General features: G+C 39.4%; 1 protein-coding gene across 3 annotated transcripts in view; it reads left to right on the top strand.

Annotated features, from left to right (window-relative positions):
* ARHGAP18 (Rho GTPase activating protein 18) overlaps positions 1-22,398 on the top strand; it is a 95,654-nt gene that overhangs the window by 47,665 nt on the left and 25,591 nt on the right. For 2 of the 3 annotated variants that reach the window (XM_042016578.1, XM_042016577.1), the window contains exons 2-5: positions 8,530-8,729; positions 10,998-11,233; positions 14,388-14,460; positions 20,342-20,511. In XM_042016578.1, the coding sequence (XP_041872512.1) occupies positions 8,530-8,729; positions 10,998-11,233; positions 14,388-14,460; positions 20,342-20,511 (679 nt within the window). Of the gene's footprint in view, positions 1-8,529; positions 8,730-9,077; positions 9,140-10,997; positions 11,234-14,387; positions 14,461-20,341; positions 20,512-22,398 lie in introns of those variants that run through there. The other variant, XM_042016579.1, reaches the window with a different exon arrangement.

Below are 22,398 nucleotides of genomic sequence, written 5' to 3'. Positions count from 1 at the left end.
CCCTAACTTTGGTCTGTTTGTATTTATTATTCATGGAGCGGTTTAAAATGCCAGTTGATGGGGTTTTCTGGATTTTTGGTTTTGTTGGGTTTCGGTTTTCTTTGTTGTTTTTTTTTTGTTGTTGTTGTTGTTAATCTCCAGAGCAGTTTTGAGCAGGTATTAACAGCAGCTGATGGTATTACAAAAAAGCCTGAGAGACCTGATTTTCTTTGCTCAGCCTTTTTTATGCTCATTTAGAAAGTGAGTACTGTTTTATACCCTCTTTGCAATCACTTTGTACTCTTTGGAAAGAAAACAGAGCTTTGCCTCAGTTCTTGCTTCTCTGGCTTTTCTTTGGAGCTTAAGGGGGATTTGGAGAAGTTTGATTGCAGTTGACATTCAAAATGTTCCATAAGGTTATGGAGTAGCCAAAATGAAACTATTTAATTTGGGAGAGAAGGAATGCTAAGAGTCACTTCACAAAAAATACTGTAAATTACATTGCTTCCTTACTGTTATTTTTCCATGTTCTGTATGATTTTCCTGGAAAGACTGAATTGCAGGAGAGTTTGAAGTCAGTCATGGAAAGAGCACATGTCAGAAAAGGTAGAAAAGAAAGGATGCAGCTGTTAAAATGGGTGACAAAATTTAGGAGGCAGAATGAAAAACAGACATACAAGCCCAGACTGAAGTTTCTCTAATGCCTTGTAAAAGTTATTAAGCTCTTTAAAGTTGGTAAGAAATATTTTTGCATTGTTCTGGACATCGAATGTCCAGACTTGGGTCTTGCTCAAGGGTTACCTATTGCTTCTGAAAGGTGCGATACTGACTTTTGTTTGATGGAAGGTTTTAGCTATCAATTAAATAGAAACACGTTTTAATACATTGAGTCTTGTAAAAAGATGAAGACATTTCCATTTGCAAAAAACAATTTATCTTCATTTAAGTGGTGTCACTATTCTATGGCTTTATGCAAAATTCAGTTATTTTAGGACAACCTGCTTTGATGGGCACATCAATTCCAACTTGATTTTTTTTTTTACAGAAGTCTTTGAAAAATGCTCAAAACTGCCCCGCAAAATGCTGGATACTGTGTGAAGGGATGGTGTGTCAAAAGTGTCTCAAACATTAGGTTGAAACCACTAGAATAGGTGATTTGGTAATAAAAAACTGCAGCTTTTCCTAGAAATCATGAAAAATTAGGATGCCCTTCTGGTAGGCAGCATGGCTATAGGAAGGTCTGGCAATCGCTTGCCAGGCCAGTGATCCAACCAAGAATGGGGAGCTGAAGCCAGGGAACTGCTGTAGCTGTTGGATTAGAGCTTTCTTGATTAATTCAGTTAAGTTTTTGCATCTTGTGGTGCTGCTTGGGTTCTTGAAAGCAGGGGAGGGATGGGGAGAGCTTTGGGTTTAGGAGCTTGACTTATTCCCACACTTCTTCTAGCTCAGCATTCAGGATGAGAAGTGGGACAGGAGATCACACTGTTTCCCTCTCCTTATCTGTTTAGTTGTTTAAATTAGATGGAACTTAAGAAGTCCTGTATTTATGTTTAAGGGCACAGCACCTCATGGATGCGACTGCTCCATAAATAGTTTTCAAAATGAACCACAGTACTCATAGGCATTTTTTTTGGTTGTTTCAATCTAGCTAGCCTTTGTACAAACTTAAAATTACTTACACAGATTACTGTACTTTGTAACTCCTATGTCAACAAGACAATTGTTCTTTGAGAGTGCTATTTTATTTATAGCCACAGTGCTGGAGTCGATCACAAACCCACAACAGCAAAGCTTCCTTTTATCTGTCTTGCAATATGCCATAGGGTCAGATCTCAATCTTTAACACTCAGTGGTCCAGTGGTGAAAGACTCCAGAGATCTGAGAATTATTCTTGTTTCAGTCTCTGATTTACACCATGAGTTTGAACAGCAGGCTTCACCTCTCTGAGCCAGCTACCCACCCCTTTTTTCTCCCCCTCTCTTTGTGTGTCTTGTTTATCAGGTTAACACATCTAAGCATGTTTTGGTGTGATGTCCAGAATCAGTGAGCCTCAGTATCAGCTCAATGTATGGCTGCAATAATACTTCTAATAGCTTTTATGACTCTCTTTGCATGGACATTGCAGAATTTGCTGCTGTAATGTAGCTGTAGCCAGATACGTTTTTGTTGTTTTGTATAACTCTAAGTGCTAGTTTACTGTAGTGCCAGAAAATGTGTCTGAAGGGCAGCAGTGCTCAAGACATTGCCTGTACAAGAATTCCAATAGCAATGGTTAATGGCTAGGATTTAAAGACACTTTTAAGACCAAACATTGTATTTTAAGTGTACAGTTTAAGGATATGTAATAGTTCAGTTTGACAAATAATTACATCGCTTGATATTGTGGTTTAAGCCCAGCCAGCAATCAAGCACCACTCAGTCACTCCCCCACAACAGGACTGGGGAGAGAATCAGAAGGGTAAAAGCTGGAAAACTCATGGGTTTGCGACAGAGACAGTTTAATGTGGAAAGCAAAAGCCATGCATGCAAGCAAAGCAAAACAAGGCACTAATTCCCTGCTTCCCATGGGCAGGCAGGTGTTCATCCATCCCCAGGAGAGCAGGGCCCAATCACATGTAATGGTTACTTGGGAAGACAGACGCCATCACTCCAAGTATCCTTTCCTCCCTCCTTCTTCTCCCCACATTATATACTGAGCATGGTGTCATATGGTCTGGAATATCCGTTTGGGTAGTTTGAGTCAGCTGTCCCAGCTGTGCCTCTTCTTGGCATCCCTGCCAGCATGGCAGTACAAAAAGCAGAAAAGGCCATAACACAAAACCAATGACAAAATAGCAATGACAAACCCCTCTATATTATCAACCCTGTGTTCAGCACGAATTCAAAACACAGCCCCGTCCTAGACACCATGAATAAAATTAACTACCCCAAACCCAACACACTTAATGCGAGTTTCTGTACTTTTACTGGTATTGGAAATTGGCTGATAAAAACAAATGTTTGGGAAACTCTTAGTCTTGTAGAACACTGAATTAAAGACAGTGTTTAAAACTCTCATATATTTTGTTTGGCAGCTGTGGAAAAGGACCATATCTGTTTAACCCCAAAGAGTTGAATCCAAATTGAGATTAGACCCAGTAATTAAGTTGATGGCCTTTTCCCTTGTTGCCCTCATGACACTTTATATAGGTATGAAAGTTTTTATTCAGGAAAGATCTAGGCCTGAATTTTGAATTCCAAAATTTGGCAAAAGTAGGTAGATAAAAGGACCCTGTACAGAAATTCCTGAATTGTAGGCTGAAAAGGTGTTTCCCTCTCCTCCCTTTCACTTGTGTTTCATCCATTGTTGCGTTTCTTTCCAAGAAGAAAATAACAGATTATAGAAACTGGTGTCTTTTTGCTTCATACTTGTACGTTATTTAGTAGCTGGATTTTGTCCTTTCCTAGAGTCAGTGAGCATTCCTGCAATAATCCTGTTAGAGGAACTGCCCATCTCTTTTAGCAGTGTTAATCTTTTATATTTGGTTCAACAGTACATTTGTATTCCCTAGTTTTTGTGACGATGAGTATCCTTACTTTTAGTATTTCTGCCTTTCAGTATATTTACACATCTAATACATGCATACACATATATATAGTATATAAGAATACCATGCAGTTATGGTGCCTATACAATTATGTTTTTGTGAAAGGTTATATTCAGATCCAAGATTAGTGGTTAGCACTACAAAAATTACAAAGGTTATATTTTTTCTCATCACTCACTGTTCTAGAACACAACATAGTCCTTCATTCTCAAGTGAGAAAAAGGGGATTAAGGACAAAATTAGCTTTCTGCAAAGTGAATTTATCTGAAATGTCAGTGGAAGTGCACCTTACTAACTGATTCATCTCTGGCTGTTGTAGTTTACATGTGACAAATATCAGTAATGAATTGCTAAAAAGGCAGTGGAACAGACGGGAGATTTAGTTTTCACAGGGAAGAAGATAAGAAATAAAGACAACTGCACTATTATAAAATGGGTTTTGATGAAATCAAAATCAGGTTGACAGAACTGGAAAAAAACCCACATTTTTATTATGGCATAAATCAGTGATTAATATAGAGTCATATTTTCTTAAAGGCTGAGAAAGGACACAGTTGGTCACAAAAGGAAAGGCTGTGAAGAAAATATTTGCATGCAGTTCTTCTCCCTTAAGTACTTGCCACATGAAGCACATCAGTACTTAGTAAAATAACCCAAATCTGGGTTTTTTCCTTGTAAATATAATGAACGGTGTTCATTAAAAAATTGTTTTTAATGGCTCCCTTCTGGAGGACCTGGAGTGCTTTGTCTCGCATCCTTGATGTTTCCAATAAAAAAATGCATCTCTGGTGGGTGGGACAAGAAGATTAGATTTGGTAAGACACTGCAATAACTATATTGAGGAATGAGTTTTATACCTGGAGGCTCTGTTTTGTACTGAGATAAACAGGCAAAAATCTCATCGGCTGCAAAGGGCAGTGTCTGAGTATCAGAGGTCAGAACTGACTGTGCCATTTGGAAATGAGAGTATTACACTGCTCCCTGTAAAGCTATTTGAAGAGTAAACTATTTACAAGTAAGTGAAAATAGATGGTAATAAGATTTTAATGAGGTTTGAGTGTGTTGTTAGTGAAGACCTTAATGGAAATACGAGTTTTCTGGGGGTAAAGAAACTGCTGGTGAATAAGCTTGCTATTTAGCAGTCTGAAATGCTTGAAAATTGGTTCAAGTGACTGCGTGTGTTAGCAGTACCTTACATTTTCTAGGGGAAAGAAAAAGATCTCCTTTAAGATACTTGTGAAAAGCAGCTGCATTTTTCAAACTTTAAATAGATAAACTGGACACCTGAAAACAACAATGTGCTGGAGAAGTAACCTGTTTTCTGCAACTTCAGTAATAGCTTTTTTTTTAAATGAGCTGTATTTATTTCCTACTGATAGTTTTTTGGAAAGGAGTTTTCTACAAAATTTCGAAGTTTGTAACATGGGGCACTTGAAATATTTTAAAAATAATTTTTAATGAGTCTATAAATGTGGGACTAATTATTTTAAAAAGATCTCTCACTTTCAGTTTCCTTATAATATTTTTACTGATTGCTTTTCCCCTTCTCCTCTCTGTTGTTCTTGGCCTTAACGTGTTTCCACCTCAGGATTTCTATTGTGTAATGTACAACAAGTGCTTACTAAGGATAAGTTTGGAGAAGGATTGAATTTAGTGGAAGGTCACAGCAGAAGACCCATGTTCTTTGCTCTTGTCAACAGATATCTAAAAATAAAATCTTAATTGGCAGCCTATTTTTCCATATGCAATGAAATTTTTAAATTACTTTTTCCTTTCTCATCTACACCAAGTCTGTGATATCAACACTGTCCTCATTATCCTCAAAAGGTCTTGTTTGTGCCTTTTTTTGTACTCAGGGAGAGGTTCACAGGAGAGACAGACATGAAGATGCCTGGAGCCACTGCTGTGCAGATTATGCACCAAATACTGCTTCATCAGTGTCTTTCTCTGGTGAAGTATGCAAGGCAAGAAACCTTGAACCAAACAAAGTGAAAACAAGATTTGATCTGCTCTGTCAGATGGAGCTTTAGCACTTGTTCTCTCCGAGCCTGAGCCTCTCTCTGTCCTAGCCTGCAGAAATGTGAACTGTGGCTATGAACAAATGCAGATGGCTTTGAAAGGGTTTGCAGTCTGAACAGAAACTGGGGATAGGGAGTTGAGTCTGATGAGGGAAGACAAGGAATCAGTGAGCTGAATGGGAGTGGTGTGGCACTTGGCTTGTGAGGAGCTCAAGCATTGCTGGGGTTGGGGTTGAGTCTGGCAGCTGAGAATGGGCCTAAAACAACACAGATATTGAAGGAGAGGTTCACAGCAGAGTGGTGAGATTTTTACATGAATATTTCTCATCAGGATCCCCTGGTCATTGATGTCCGTCTGTCTTGGAGGGCTTTCACAACAAGACGTGGCAGAACTGCCTGCTCAAAATTAGGAGTTGCTGTATTGGTTTGTTAATGAGGGGTGGAAAGGTCAGGCCAGGAGGAGCCTTACAAGAAAAGCCGCTTACATTTGGTCGAGCAGAGCAGCCCTGTGACCAGAGACTGAAGGGCAGGGCACTGTCTCCGGGAGTTAATGGAGTGTTTGTGATGTACAGCAAATGCTCGTAGGAGCCTGAAAGTGGCCTTGAGTGCTCTGTGCGGAGTGTCAGCTCTGCATTTCAGGACGCAGGCTTCTCTTCTCAGAGACAGAACTCACTCTGGGAAGGTGACAAGCCTTGCTTTTATAGAAGGATTGGAGTAGCTCTGCGCTGTCAGTGTGGCACAGAGCCACGGCACATTCGAGCCTATCCCACCTCAGCCTGCCACAGCCCCTCAGAGTGCATGCTTGGAATGTATTCAGTCTGTTAGTTTTATTTTTTTTCATGGTGTGTGGTGGTAGTTAAATTTCAGCTGAGGTGGATCAGTGAGAGCAGGTTGTTCCAAAGGTAAAAGGCCACCCAAGAGCTGCTGAGTGGCTCCACAGGGTTAAACTGAGTGATGATAAGCTGAAATCTGACCTCCTTCAGGCAGCAGTGCAAATGTCCCGAGTGTATTTGTGAGAGAGACCCAGTCTGCCCTGAGCACCTCTAGCTGAAGGAGGAGGCAAGGCTGGTCAAGGACTGGGAAGTCTGACCTGCTTTGACCACACTCAGCACCCAGATTGCCTGCTGGGGACACTGCTGTTACTCCATGAACATCTTTCTGCAATGGTCAATGTTGAATTCACAAGCAGCACAGGTCACACATGGGACACACCTGTCAGGAGAAGTTTAAGAATTGAGGTAGCTACACGGAGAAATTGTATTTATTGGGTAACATACACTAGTAGCATGATGCTATTGTTGCCATTGATGCAAAAGCTTAATGTTGTTTTTTTTTCCCCTGGGCTTTCAAAGTAAGGGCAGGTTAAGCAATGGTGTTGAGGTGCATATTAGCTTGGTGATTAATTGTCATTTATTAACTTACACTTGGAGCAGAGAGACAGGATGGGTAGAAACTCATAGTCCTTCCATAAGGCTCTTTACTTTTAAAGGCAAAGTCCAAATGGTTAGTGTTTCTTATCAGAGAATCAGGCATGTCTGGTGTGAAAGGATTTGTGACTTGGACACGAAAGGAGCTTATCTTCAGAGAGAAAGGCATGGCTTTTTTACCTAGGGGCAGCTAACAAGCGTCAGTTGTCCTGAGATAAAATGTAAGGACAAGAGACTTTCATTTTAATACTATACAAACTTGCCAAGTCAGCTAGATAGGAAGGTAGGATTTAATTTACTGTGTTTACATTGTGATAAATTCACAATGCTTGGTCTTTGATATGTTTTTTCTCTAGGAATAAGTGGTATTTATTACTTACCCCCAAACCATGTCTTCTTTTTTAGAATATGGAGACAAATTCAGTCATATAGGACTCTGTATCTTCCTGAAATACAAAGAAGTGCTTTTTTTAATACAAGGAAGAATTTTGATATACTGTTACAGTAGTAGAGTAACTTAGTTTAGAAAAAGATCACTGAAGATCATCATGTCCAATCTTACCTTGACAAAAAGTAGGCATAACTCTGAAGTTAAATCAGACACTACTTATTTAATCAACTGGTACTCTGACTCAGTTTGTGGCTTTTGATTTGGTGTAGTTGACCCTAAGGGTGACCTGTAACTTCAATGACATCATTACAACTTCTGTCCTTTTTAAGTTGAATTCTTTACTAGGTCAGTGGTCATTTTTGCCAGTGATTTAATGAGGTCAAAATGAGACCTAGAGGTTTCAGCTTGTTGTTTTTGGGGTTTTTTTCTAGCCACAGCTATATTTAAGATGAAAGATCCTTTTGGAAACCTTAGCAAATATACATTTGGCAGGGTGAACCAAAAACCAGTAATGTCAAGCTATAAAAATGGTAAGCTTTCAGCCAAAGAGGCGGCAAGATAGAAACAAATAGTTTCTATGGTTTTATTAAACATTTGGACTCCCCAGTTTACTTCACAAACTGTAACTGCAGTAATTCTACATTGTCCTTTCCCAGCTGTAATTAAGGTCATAGATACCAGAGTAAATATTAATAAAAAATAAGAGCAGAATAGCAAAGGGAAACAGTAATTTTACTGTCAAGCTGTACGAATTTAGGCAGGCAGAAAGGCACTTTTGCAAAATTCTTTAAGTGGTGATTCTAGGAAGACACATGCCATGAATTTTGTGGGCCTGACTGTTCAGAGTTGAATTAAAAGTTTGTGTAACAAGGATTACTTGAACTTGGATTCATTATTTACTTTTAAGACTGACTCCTGTGCTGTTCCAGATTGGGCAATATATATAGCAGAAAGAGTAAATTGAAAATACATTCCAGATACTCAAAGTAATTTTTAATATCTTGGTTTGCTTGTTGACAATGGTTTGCTTTGATACTTTGACACAATTCATGCTGCCTTCACATGTATTAATACATCCTGTATCTTAGGATGTTAACCAAGAATTTCATTTTGATTTATGCTTATAGCCGTCGCACTGGACAGTATACAATGAACCATGACCATTCCAAGAAGATCCCCGATGGAGCATCATTTGACCGCTCAGGATCCCAGGACTCCTTGGATGAACTGTCTATGGATGACTACTGGAAAGAACTTGAAAACATCCACGAAACCAGAGGAAATAATCACGAGGAACGAGTAGCACTTGTAGTGAAAGAGCCAGATGGTAATGAAATCCGTTCTGTCAATGTTCATCAGTTGGCTGATTTAGGGATTTTTCTTCAAGTCTTATTTCAAGAGATGGCATCCACCTAACACAGATCAAAAAAGGAGGTCACTCCTGAACATCTGCTTTGAAAATTCTGTTGCCTCTGATGCATATCCCCAGAAACAGGCAGTCCCCTGAAAGAGAGTTTTATCAGAGAGAAGTAAAAGGCTGGTTTTCCTTTGAATGGTGTTTGCAGAATATCAGAAAGGTGCCTGTACTTGCAAATCACAATTGAAGCTTTATTTGCAGTTTGCTGTTGAACTAACTTACCCTTTCGCTCTTTGTGTATGTTGTTCGTTATTGTAGCTATTGTGGATAGAAACTTCACGCTTTAGAAGACAAGCCAATGATTAACCGGTTTAAGTTTAGTGAGTAACTTTCTACACTTGTAACTATTGTGATTGTTCAGTTGTTCTATTTTTGTTTCTCAGAAGCATAAATTATAGGCCACTCCTTGGGGCATGGACTTAGAGGTCAGGCAATTTTTTTTTTTTGGTTAAATAAAAACAGGAGAAATGTCCTTAATTCCAGTTTTCTCTCAAAAATTATTTTTTAACAATGCAGTGTCTGCGTCTCCCCCATTCTTACAAGAGACCCACAGTCTCAGTAAATTAAAATGTGAATTTGGCATTTTGGTATGGCCTCCACATAAGTGAGAAGAATGTGCTCCATGAGCTTTCAAAGGGATTTGCACTTCTGCCTCCCTAAGCACTTTGAAAAGTCACTGCTCCGAAGAGCATAGCAACGTGGCCCCTGGAGAAAGCAGCAAGGTTCCCAATCCTTGTGACCAGGGAGCTATGGGGCTTTCTGATGGAGACATGGGGCTTCCTCCAGAGCAGCAGAGCCCATCGTTCTGCAGTGCAGAACCTCTTCTCTTACTGCAGCTCACTGATGTGGATGTGCATTGAGGCTCTGCATCCCCAGCCCCACCATTTCCATTAGATTTATACATAGCCTTCTTCCTCCTGATTACTGCAGCTGGCTGGTGGGAAGCTGAGTGAGTCAGCACAGTTGAGTTATCAGCTTGAGCAAATGTTGTTGTGCTCTTCACCTTGTCTAATGTGTAGCACCTCTCTTGGGCATGAGTACTCCTGAGAGTGTGGGATGCTGCATCTGGCTGCTGGGCCTGCCTGGGTGGGCGCTGGCCTGAAACTCAGCCAGGCAAGGGCAAGGCAGGGGAGAGAGGAGATATACCTTGCTCACAGCTGCCCTGGAGAATGGGTGTAGCCCCTCTTTCCAGTCCTGATAACATAACCCGAGAGTCTCGTCAGAGGCTCAGGATTTGGCTGCACAGCCATAGCAAAATTCATACTTGAATTTTGGTGTCTGTTTTCTGGATGCTGTTACTATTAAGGTGCTCACTTGGACGTGCACTGAGCACAGTGGTAAAATGCAATCAATAGTGAAGTTGACATGCCAGCTTTGGAGTATTTTTAGATATCTGATAAATGGAAATATTGCTCGAACATTTGGAAGAGTAGTTGGCATTCAGCACAACCTCAAATGCTACAGACAGAACTTAGTGTTTTTTAGAAAATATCGTTAGGGAGATACAGATTTCAGAAACAGAAGTTTTGCCATTGGTGACAATATTTAATAGCTTTCTCTTCTTTCACATGCAGTGATCTGTCAATAAAGGATACCTTATCAGCTCTAAGACTATAGCAAAAATTGTTTTGTGGGCTGTCAGCTGGCTGGAGACCATGTCATGAGAACTGATGAAAAAATAGTATTAAGGTGACTCATGTAGGCTGGTTTGTCCTTCATTAAATTGAGCTAGTGAAAGGCTCTAGGATTAATGTATCAAGAAAAGTGGGCAGAATCATGTCAGTACGAGAGCTAAAAAGATTGAGTATTGAACTAAAAATCAGTGAAGCAGCAATGATCTGGCTTTCAGACTTCCCCATACACATTTTTATTTAGGTACATTTATAAAATGGTGTATGATTTTAATGGAAGTGCTATAGATTATTATAAAGATTGCCACATAGCAATCTGTATGGGATTAACTACTTTAAAAACTTTGATATCATATATTAAAGCTTTTGAGGCTCTTTAGAAACAATAGCTTTTCTCCAAGTCATGACAGTGTAATTAATTCTTAATTGTGTATCCCCTTAGTACCTTTCTGTGAGTTATATTAACTATATCATGTCATTAACATCCAATGTGCTTGGCAGTAATTGAAAGCCAATGTTTGTGCCTTTTTCTCTTTGACATGCTCAGAGGGAGAACTGGAAGAGGAATGGCTGAAGGAGGCAGGTCTGTCAAATCTGTTTGGAGAGAGCTCTGGCGACTCCCTGGAAAGTGTGGTGTTTTTATCCACGCTGACCCGAACCCAGAAAGCTGCAGTGGAAAAACGAATAGAGACTGTCACACAAACCATGAGGAAAAAAAACAAACAGCACCAGATTCCTGATGTCAGAGATATCTTCAGGCTACAAAATGACTCAAAGGGAAAAGTGAGTTCCTGTCAGTTGTTTTCTTTGATTCTGGCAGAGAGAAGAGAGGGACATGTATGGATTGGGGGAGAGCAGAGTGGCACATGGAAGGGTTATTTCAGATTTGTGTCTAACTTCACTGATTTCCAAGGGAATTTTTCACTAAATTTTCAGGAATGGTGTTTGTCCAGATTTGACATTGCATTAAGCATTTTCAGTATGTATAAAAATGTATGTATATTGGTCTCATCTTAAAGATGATGAATAAAAGGACCACTCCATGGTCAACATATTAATCTGAATTAATTTTCACACAGATGCAAAACTCGTGACAGCAATCACCCAAAGAGCTCCCAAAAGCCCACTTTTATCTTTAAGTGGTTACCTCTTACTTACTGGTGCATTTGTTTGTTTGGATTTTTGTTTTTAAAAAATAGGAATAAAAGGGACATCAACCTAACCTCCTTGGTTTTGGCTAGGTCTTTATGCCTATCACCTGGGGATGTAAGCCCCATACTAATTCTCAGGGCCTATGTGTGTAGTAAACTGTGTATGGGAAGTTGCTCTGAAAGGCCCCAAAGGGTCCCAGTTTCCCATCATGGGACACTGAAGAGAATTCCTCTCCCATATACAGGAAAGGGGAAGGAGGGAAATGGGACTATGATTAGAATTCCTTTTCCATGGAGAAGGGTATGTGTCCTGTCTGCTCCCTCAGAGCACTGAGATCTTCAGCCATAAGGATGAGACCTGATGGAAGTGCATGACTGGTTTACCTGGCCTCAACTCCGTCCCTCATTCTTGCTGCTGACACTGCCATTCAGTGCAGTGGTTGTGGTGGTGGAAAGCACAGTGAATTTTGAGGGGGATTTAATTTCCTCCTTCCCCCAACCGCTTCCTCTCCTTCAGCAACTCCTTCTAAACTCAGTTGAAGTTAAATGTAGTGGGGGAAGTGGTGTGTTCTGGGGGCACAACTTCCCTTTCACTGTTCTGCTTTGCCTGTGGTTGCAGAAGAGATATTAACTCCATAAAAGCTCTCTGGGATCTGATTTGTAATTGACTCTACCTAAAAATTACAAGATCTAATAGCAGAGCAATTTAGGTAAAATGCCATGTAGCTTAAAGTGTTGTAATTTCTCTTTCAAGTGTGTTATTTCAGTAAAGCACAAGAAATATTCATGTTCCGGTATGTAAGCTACGTACTGGAATTTTTGAAAATCCTATGTCACAATGTTAGGTAGATTTTTTTCTCTTAAACTACATGTTTTGATGTTGAAGACACCACTGAGAAGTCATGCAAACAGAAAATGATTGTAGGCATTTAAGACGTGTAAAACAAATGGCTGTTTATTAAATATAGAGATATTGGGGGAAAAAAATCCTTCTAAACTTGTCTCCTTGACAGAAATAAAGTAATACAAGTATGGGTCCTCAAACTTGTACTTCATTCCTTTCTCCAAAGCAAGATAATTCTTCAGAAATCATTGCTTGTGGTTATTCACCTAATCTGTCACTGAAAGCCTGTAGTTAAGTATTAAAGAATACACTAGGGTATTTTACCGTGTCCCTCAGCCATAGAGAGGAGGAGAGAAGATCCAGCAGGCAGGAATTATGCAGCAAGATTGATTTATTTAATTATTTTACAAACTCTTTTATAGACTTTTTTCTTCATAGTCTAATTGGACAAGGATCAGCCACCCCTTGGGGGTGATTGGCTAAAATCCTAAAACACCCATTGTTTTTCTACTATAATATTTTCTACATCCAAATATTTTTCTACTATAGTATAAACAAGGCTTCTCAATGTTGCAGGTATTTCATTGCCTACATAACTCTGCTACCTCTTCTGTGTGAGAGAAAAGTCTCTCACGGACTTAGAAAATAGCAAGAAAATCCTTGCTAGCAGCATTTCTGTATCCACAGTGAAGTACCTTCCACTACCTCCCTAGGTAACGTCTCAGTGCTTTGTTACTCGCCCATCATTAGAAAGCTTTTTATGTAACAAAAGAGGACTCAAGCCACCTGCAGCTGTATGAAGTCATTCCAGTTTAATAATAGCCTCTGAAAATCCTGTAACCTCCCTTCATCTGGAGGAAAGCAGGAGGAAAGGTAAAACAATAGTGTTGATGTAAAACATCAACACAACAATTGTGTTAATTTTTCTCCTAAATTTCCTGCCATATTCCCAAAGAGAAGCTCGACTTTTGATACCTTGACAGCTTCCCAGTCTGCTTCTGCTGCTTTGTGAAAGAGAGATAATTTTCTGGGCAGTCCTGTCAACTTCTTCATCCTCTCAAGATACTTGTTTAAAAAAAAAAAAAGGAAGTGAATATACAGATTGTGTTAATGGGAGAAATCTTTAAAACTTGTATTTGTCTTCTTGCTAAGAATGGAGTTATAAATTGCTTGAGTAAAATACAATTAGAAATACAGAGTGCTAAACATTCATTGTTAGTTTAAGTTGCCAAAAAGTAAAAATGATATGTGGGTAAAAATGTATGTGGGTCTATGTATACCCATATATATGGGCATAGATTTTCTACATGTTCTGAAATATTTTTGTCTATAGTAGGTGTCATCCAGTTCACAAAATGTGACACATCTTGAGACTGGGTAGGACAGCATTGTAGAAGGGAGAGGGTGGTTCAAATCCTTTCCCATTTTTCATCTCTTCAAAGTATCCTGATTTTGCTGTTGGAAATCTGAGCTGTAAGCACAGATATTAATGTCAGGCTGCCCTGTGAAAGGGATGGGATTGCTCTCTAGGGGAGGCAACCATGTCAGCTTTTTCAAGAGAAAGGAATTTGGTCTGAGTCAGTCAAAATGTCTCCTCCAGATTCCCTTTCCCTATCCTTTCCAGTGCAAACTACAGCTTCAGGTCAGAATGCATTTTCATATTCTTTGCCCCTCTGGAAAATAAAGTCCTTCACCCACTTAGCCTTCCAGGAATAAGAGGAATTGACTTAATTACTTCTTTTTTAATTACCTAGGTTTCAGATCCCCTTAGACTTTGGCAGGGGGTTTTCTGCTGAAACACAGAGATGTGCTTTTACATACCCCTGAATTGCAGGTGTGTGTTTTAATCCTGCACAGAGTCAAAGGACAACCATGCACTAGGTTTTTCTACAACCATGCACTAGGTTTTTATAGCCATGCATATTTATTATTTCTTTCATAGGTCTGTGAAGGAAGTGAACCTTCAACTGTGAGAACAAGTGAAAACAAAAATGAAACACACGATGGAACAAAAGGTAATGCCAAATTACTCTCTTCTTTATTTTATTTATTTTTCTTTTTGGTTTGTTGATGTTCAACTACACAAGCTACTACATGGGTCCATATTTTAAGTAACTTCTCAAAAAAATTAAATTATAATGAGAAACCTGTTCTGGACTGCATTGTTGGTGTGTAGAATTTTAAGTGTGCCTGTGGGTATTGTGCTTTGAGTCACCTGAGAAACCCTGTTTGTTATCAGGGATCATTTTATAATCAAGCTATCTGGGAGAAGTCTCCTCTTGTAGCTTATGCTCAGGCCATTTCTGATCCTTAATTTATCCCTTCTGGTCTATCTCTGCTGTACATTACAGGAAATGAAGGCCTATGCACAATCTCATCAGTGCACACAAAAGAATAAAACCAAATGGACTATAAGAAAAAAAAAAAGAACTGGCTGGACTGTAAGCATCAAAAAAAAGAGCGAGAACTGGCTATATATCTGTAGCTCAAATTAAAAGAAAAACAGGGATGAAAGAAAAAGGTTGTTTACCTTTTCAAGGAAAATGGAAATGAAATAGCATTTTGTGCAAGTAGGTTGTATTCAGTGGCGTGTGATCACACAAGAGAGGTGCAGTACCCATGGAAGACCCTTTCCTCTCACTGCTAGGATAGTACATCACGAAGTCCTTAGCTGATTCCATAGTTTCTGTTTTGAGCGTATGAATTCCAGTGAAAGACTTTGACAGAGCTTTCTGCTTTTCTTCAGGCCCAATAATAAAATGGTGGCTGTCCTGCATCGTGGTAGATTTCTTCAAAGTAAAGGTTGCGCTCTGTCCGTGATACCACCATATCCTCCCCTGTAGGGATCAGGTTATTTACTGGCAACCATTTAAGCTTTAAGATGCTGCACTGTTATTCTGCTTTGTTTATATATTGGGTTTTTTTCTTCTTCTGGAGGACTGGATAGCACATAGATGTTACATTGAACCCTACACCTGCATTAAGCAGGCAGATCAAGTTACCTATTGTAAGTTAGTTAGCTGTAATTAAGCCACCAAATAAAGTTCTGCTTCAGTTCTAGAGTACTGACCAGTAGCATTTTGGAAAAATCGTTACTTTAGCATTAGACTTGGAAAACAGCAGTGGACGATACGGAGTGTGCATGGCAGTTGAAGTGGGAGACATGAATATAAACCAGCCCTGAATAACACCAAATTTGTGTGTTTCCAGAAGTGTTTCCCTCCTGCCCTCTCAGCAAACCTCGCTCCAGTAAGAACAGTAAAAAAATTGGGAGGACTGCCAGACTGCTGCTTCAGCACAAGGGAAGGAAGAGATGCCTGGTGCTTGTGTCAATAAACTTCACTGTAGGATTCAGAGCTGGAAAATTACCAAGCAATTATTACAGAGTTTTTATCACATCTGGTTCTTTTTTTTCCCCGTGGCCTTGATGAACCCTTCAGAAATGGGAAGTTCTGAAAGGCAAATCCCATATGCTAGCTCTCCTCAGCACAGATTGTGATGTGGATGGCAAATGCAGCCTGCTTACATCCTGATACACTCCTGCTCCAGTCAACATGCTGCAGTGGGCTCTGCTCCCAAGATTGGAGCAGGAAGGAAAAATCAGTTCAATTTGCAGTCAAGCCATGGAAGTTTGGTGGTGTTAAAAGCACCGCACCTGTTTCAGTGCTGTGCTGTGATCTTTCCTCCAGAATGATGAGCTAATTAGTGTTATACAAACAGTGAATGAATTTAAGACAAAAAGTAAACAGTGCATGATATTTCAGAGGTACTAAATATTTATGAAGTCCAAATCCAAGGACACTATTTTAAAATGGAAACCCTCTTTGACACACAAGTTGTCCCAGTTTTACCTGAAAAAATATGAGCATAATCTCGGACATTATTAAAAAAAGCTTAAATTGAGACATCTTAGAATTGTTATGGTAAAAAACTTCTTGGCCATACTCCAAAGGTGATGAGTCTGTTCCTAATGGGCTATTTGAATGCTGCATTCCCAAGTGCTTTTGCCAGGCTGAAGATGTTAGTGGTTGGCCCTTAGAGCACACCTGGGCTGTGTGAACTCCACCTTGTTTCTTGACTAAACGATATATGTGAACTCACAGATAAGAAGTCCCTTTGTTTCATGTAGGTACGGAGTGTGTCTACAGGAAACAAAAAGAAAATTCAGAATCATGTATTAAGCTCTCAAAAGGCGTTATTGTTTTAACAATCCGTGACACTCACTAAAGGCCTGCAAAGCTGGCAATATGTTCAATAGATACAAAAGAAAAGAAGTAATTTTCTTTGGAATCCTGTGAAAAAGAGTAAATAACTATTGGTTGAGACCTCTCAAGAAATAAAATGGAAATAATAAAAGATGAAAGGCTAAATACGTACTAGCTTAAATAGGGGACTAGTAAAATTCAGTTCACTGTGACACAGTTGTTTCTCTGAACATAGGATTAGCTACAGGGGAAGAATAATAGATAAAATCTCTGTATAAGGACAGCTCCAAAGCATAACTATCTAGAGAGTGGATGAAGGAATTGTGTGTACCATGTGTAATATGAGGCTAAAGAGCAGTAATATTTGCTTATTGATAGGGGAAAAAACTGAAATCTGGTGGTTTTTAATTAAAGAGTTTGGTTTTGCTTATTATTTTACATTATAAATGAGGACCCTATAGCCAAAGTAACAGTGTCAGTGAAATGATTATGAAGCTTTTATTTTCAATTTATAACCACCTATGAATTAGCATTTTTGAGAAGTGCTTTGTCAGTCAAAGAAAAAATCATTCTACCTTTTCAATTGTAAATTAAGATCTGTCAGCTTAGCTTCATTGGTGTATACTCGAGATTCCCTAGCAAGGCTAGGACATAGCACGATTGACACTTGCAATGTTTCCTTGTTTTATTCCTGAAAAAACCCCATCATTTTAAGTAATCTTTAAATAGCTCTGTGAACTAAGGGAAGGGTACAGAACTCATGTAAAATATGGTTTTCACATCCTCATAGACAATATTTACATTTTTCTGTATCACACTTACATTTCTCTCATTAAATATTGCATGTGGTGGGCAGGTTGGCAGAACACCAAGGCTACTTCCTCTTACAGCTGCTGCCTAGTTCAGGAATGTACAACAATGGGAGCAAGGCTTTACAACCAGGAAGAAACTCCCCACAACGGCAGCATTTCCAGATCTTTAAAATGTGCAGAGCATTACCGAGACATCTGCTTTACATGACACCTTCGTATGACCAGAGGACTGAAACAGGAGCTACTGCTTTTTTGTTTGTTAACATCAGATCCCTCCTAGACTGGTAGGGAGTATGTAGGTCAGGTATAGGCCACATTAGCATGACAAAAGTTTTGGGGGGACGGGAAAGTGTTTTCATTCAGTTCGGATGCATTAAACAGTTTACATGATATATAGGGATGTATGCACAGGGAGGCCAAGGATCAGAGTCAGGGATGAATTTGACCTTGGATATGTTTGCTTACTGAGGACTCAGATATCTCTTTACCAAAAGGAGCAGCTCTCCTTTCAAGATCAGCTTAATCTTTAGCATATGCCCTAGGCATTTTGGGATCTGTGGAAAGTAAGCAGAAGCCACTCTGGAAAAAACAAGGGATGAGTAACACACTCAACCGGCAGAATTGGAAAATGTTCTGTTCTACTTCTCACAGCATTGCTTGGTTGTAAGTAGAGTCAAATTATTAACTCAAATCCACCTCCTCTCTCTGAAAGTGTCTCAGCTTAGGTAAGTACTTTGACGTGGGAGTGGCTGTGTAAAGCACTGTGCCTAACCAGAAAGTGGCTGTGGTGGCTTCAGCCATTTGCGTGTCTATCAAGTCCCCTGAGTTTGGCCCTGGCTGACTGAGGTTATTTTCAGGACTCACTCTAAAGAATGTCAGAGAATAGTTTTGTGTCTTTCAATAAGATACAGATATAATTTAGAAAAAATGTTGAGTTGCTGTAATTTTTTTTAAACTTCTTGCTTCATACGTTGTTTGGATTGCATGCTTTCAGCTCAGTTCTTTTACAGACCTGATACTGTTGGTGTAGAGCAGCACTTCCCTGACTCCTCCTCTTAATCAGCCTATCTGCGGGCTTTCCCCTGCTTCAGAATCAGCTTTTGCTGTACCTGTAACTATTTTCTGGGAACTTTTTTCCGTCTTGTCATAGGGTAGTTATTCCAGGAATACAAAAATTTCCCACAGCACTGTAAAAAAATTAGTTTATTGTATTATACAACATTCTTACACCAAAACATATTCACTTCTCGTGTTTCTCCTTCTCAACTCATGTCCATTTGCATCCACTTTTCCTGCACTTGTGGTATATTAGTTTTGAACAGGCTGCGGTCTCATGTGAGTTGGAGCCAGTGGCAGAATCATGGTTCCAGGACTTAGGGAAGTGATTCTTCTTCTGTACTCAGCACTGGAGAGGCTACATATCGAGTTCTGTGTCCAGTTCTGAGCCCCTCAATTCAGAAAGGACATTGAGGGGCTGGAGCATGTCCAGAGCAGGGTAATAAATCTGGTGAAGGGTCTACAGAGTAAGTCTTACGAGGAGTGGCTGAGGGAGCTGGGGTTGTTTAGCCTGGAGAAAAGGAGGCTCAGGAATCTTATCTGTCTTTACAACTGCCTGAAAGGAGGGTGTAGCCAGGTGGGGGTTAGTCTTTTCTCCCAGGCTACCAGCAACAGGACAAGGGGACACAGCCTCAAGCTGCACCGGGAGAGATTTAGGTTGGACATTAAGGAGAAGTTCTTCACAGAAAGGCTGATTAGATATTGGAGTGGACTGCACAGGGAGGTTGTGAAGTCCCTGGAGGTGTTTAAGGAAAGACTGGACATGGCACTTAGTGCCATGGTATAGTTGACATGGTGGTTTTTGGTCATAGGTTGGACTCAAAGGTCTTTTCTAAACTAATTTATTCTGTGACTTTACTCTTTTGCAGTACCTGAAAACCTTCTGTGATTCTGTGATGTCTTCTAAAAGGAACCTAGTCCTTGATGTATCCTTTTGGATACACATTATGAGAGGGATGGTGGAGAGACTGAAAACTTTCTTAGACTTTGATGCTTTGTATTAAGTAGTGTTTTTTACAATATAATTTTCCTATAGCTTCTTTCACAATATATTTTAACTTCAGACTAAAAGCAGTGGTTGATCTACTGTGAAATTGGGAAACTTACTAAAGGCAGAACTGCTTCTCCCTTTTTTGCTTCTTTAGTCCTTTAACAAAAAGTGTTCTAAATTTGTCTAGTGTTTGATTTCTTTAAGGAACAAAGAAAGAGAAGTTAGGCCATTGTTGTGTACTTAGTCCTTCCCTGTATCATGGAAACATGCCCAAAGAGTTTTGAGGAATCTAGACTTCTCAGACTGAGGTGAGAACAGGAATGATGGAACAAAGATATGATATGTGTACTCCCTGTTATTCCCAGATGTTAGTTCTTTCATAGAGGACACATTCTCTATTGCTTTTGAAATCTTAACAGCAGAAAAGTTTGCTGATTTGTTTGCAGAATGTTACTTTGTCTTCAAATGTCTTTGAAGCTGGAAAGTGTTTGATGGCAAGAAACTTCTGATGCCAAAGCTCTTTGGCTCTGCAGGATTCTGGGAGTCTGCTGTTTGTTTGAGGTGGATTGCTCTATCTTTTCATAATAGATAAATAGGAGAGAAAACCCCATGTCTTGACAAAATTATTGAAGAAGACCTACAAAAGCTGAACTGTTGCCAATAGCTGAATTTTCAACTGACATAAAAACCACAGGAACAATGACTTTGAAACCAGAAAGTCCATTGCTTGCACGGAATCAACTTCTACTTGGTTTAAAACTTACTCTCATGCACTGAGTGGTGCTTGATTGTGCTGCTGTTGATTTTTAGCTTTTTTTTATGGTGTTTTCAGGTCCGAAGTTCAGTCTTGGAACAGATGAGCAGAAGAACCTGCTTGAAGACATGCCACCTTCAGACACTGACATCAATTTGGAGATATCATTTGCAGAACAGGCAGCTAATCTTAAAGACAGCTCAGTAGGCAAAATGTACAGAGGTGGAGGGGGTGACACTCTTCTCCCGGTAGGTGTTTCTTATTTATTTATCTTTTTTTTTTTATCTAGAGGTACTGTTTGGGTGACATTTATCAGATGCTGAGTGAATTAGAGTTAGAAGAACATTGCCAAATTCAGCTTTGTAGAGATAGAGCTTCTTAAGGTAACTATTTTTGGAAATAGTATGCTCAATAACATGAAAATAACTACTTTTATGCCTATTTATGTACTTGTCTGTCTGGCAAAATGCACTCTATATGTAAGCAATGATGAACTGCCAATATTAAGCTGGAATAGTGGCTTAGTGGTAGTTGTACATAAGCTGTGTCCTTGCTTCATTTGTTTACAGCCCCTTTTTGTTATCTGAGGTGAGATGCTTTACCTCTAATAAAAAGCTCTATTGTAATACGAAAAAGGTTGGTGGATGCCTGTAGAAACCTTTTGCAGCTGTCCAGTGCAGGTAGGTGAAGGATGAGAATGAAGAAAGAATTGTCTGTAGAAGTTAGAGGTCTGGAGTCAAATGGCAGGAAATTAAGGACTAATTTGAACTCAGTTTTTCTTTCCAGCACTTAATAAAAAAGGCTCTTTCTGAATGAATCCATGTAAATACAAAAGAAAATAGTCCAAGGGATTTTGATGTCAATCCTCAGAAATCTCTTTGAGGATCTCTCTCTGCCTAACAGTTCATGAACATGCAGCTACGTATAAATACTACTACGTGTAAACTAATGACTGGTGTGAAAATTGTCTTTTTTTTTTCCTAACACTGTATGCAAACATGTCTGAGTAAACACAGTTTCTGAAGTAATGTTTCCCAGTTCTTCAAACACTTAATTTAGATAAGGACATGTGCAGTTCTTCAAGCAGTAATTACCCCATGTATCCTAGTTTAAACATTATAAACCAGACATTAATGGATATTTAGAGATGGATTCTGAAGTGTTTGAGTCATGTTTCTCTAATGCAGCGTATAACAAGGAGATAAAAGCTATGCTCTAACTTCTGTATATATGCATATATATATGCATAATACATACATTAGCTCTACTTCTGGCTAGTCTTGTGAAGGATTGCTCAAAGACATGGCTATGAGATTTCTTATTCAGTTACAAAAGGAGCTGCAAAATGATAGGAAAAGGAAGGGAGTTACCTATTTAAATCTACAATTTATTGGTTGCACCTTCATCATCAGCAGCTATTTTTAAACAGACATGTTTGTGCAAGTCAATGAAAGCTCAAGGTGGGGAACTGGCTACGTATCTACCATTTGTAAATTATGTTTATGTTTTGGTATGTGCCCTTGTAGTCATGTACCATAACCAGCAATTCATCTCTGCTATTGCTGGGTTTGTACAGGGTAAGAAAATAATTCATGAGTATAATATGTCTTTCCAAGTGGAAGAAAGTCTTGTCAACCTTCCTGCTTTGAGTCATGCATGCTTAAAAGCCTGCTGGTGAGAGATGGAGTTAGAAAGCTCAATGAGTTGGGAAGTCCCTCTCCCTCACCCTTTCAACTAAATTCCTTATATTGATTTCTGCAGCCTCTGAGTATCTAGTGCAGTAGAAAGGAGCCATGATTAAGTATCCCCCTTCCCTAAGAAGAGAACCCCTTTATTATTATTTATATGGCAGCCAAATATTTTATTTTGTGTGCCCAAGTACAAAGGGATTTCTGTCCCAATTGTACATGCTTAGGATTGTTCTTGGATAGCCATTTCCACCACTGTAAACTGGAAAAGGATGCAGAAGGTGGAAGGACGAGTAGATGATTGCAAGCAGGACAAATCCAGACTCTTCTTGGAGATGCCAAGTAAAAGAACAAGAGTTAATGGACACAAGTGACTAATGGGGAAATTTTGTTCTGCAAAGTAAAGAAAGTCTCCATGAGAGCATTCCACACTGAAGCAGGTTCCCA

The sequence above is a fragment of the Corvus kubaryi genome, unplaced genomic scaffold (assembly GCF_017639235.1).
Source record: "Corvus kubaryi isolate FWS band 111438036 unplaced genomic scaffold, C.kubaryi_AGA036_p1.0 split3-73, whole genome shotgun sequence".
NCBI classification, from domain to species: Eukaryota; Metazoa; Chordata; class Aves; order Passeriformes; family Corvidae; genus Corvus; species Corvus kubaryi.
Note: the sequence above shows the minus strand (reverse complement) of the source record. Positions and strands in the feature narration are given on the sequence as shown.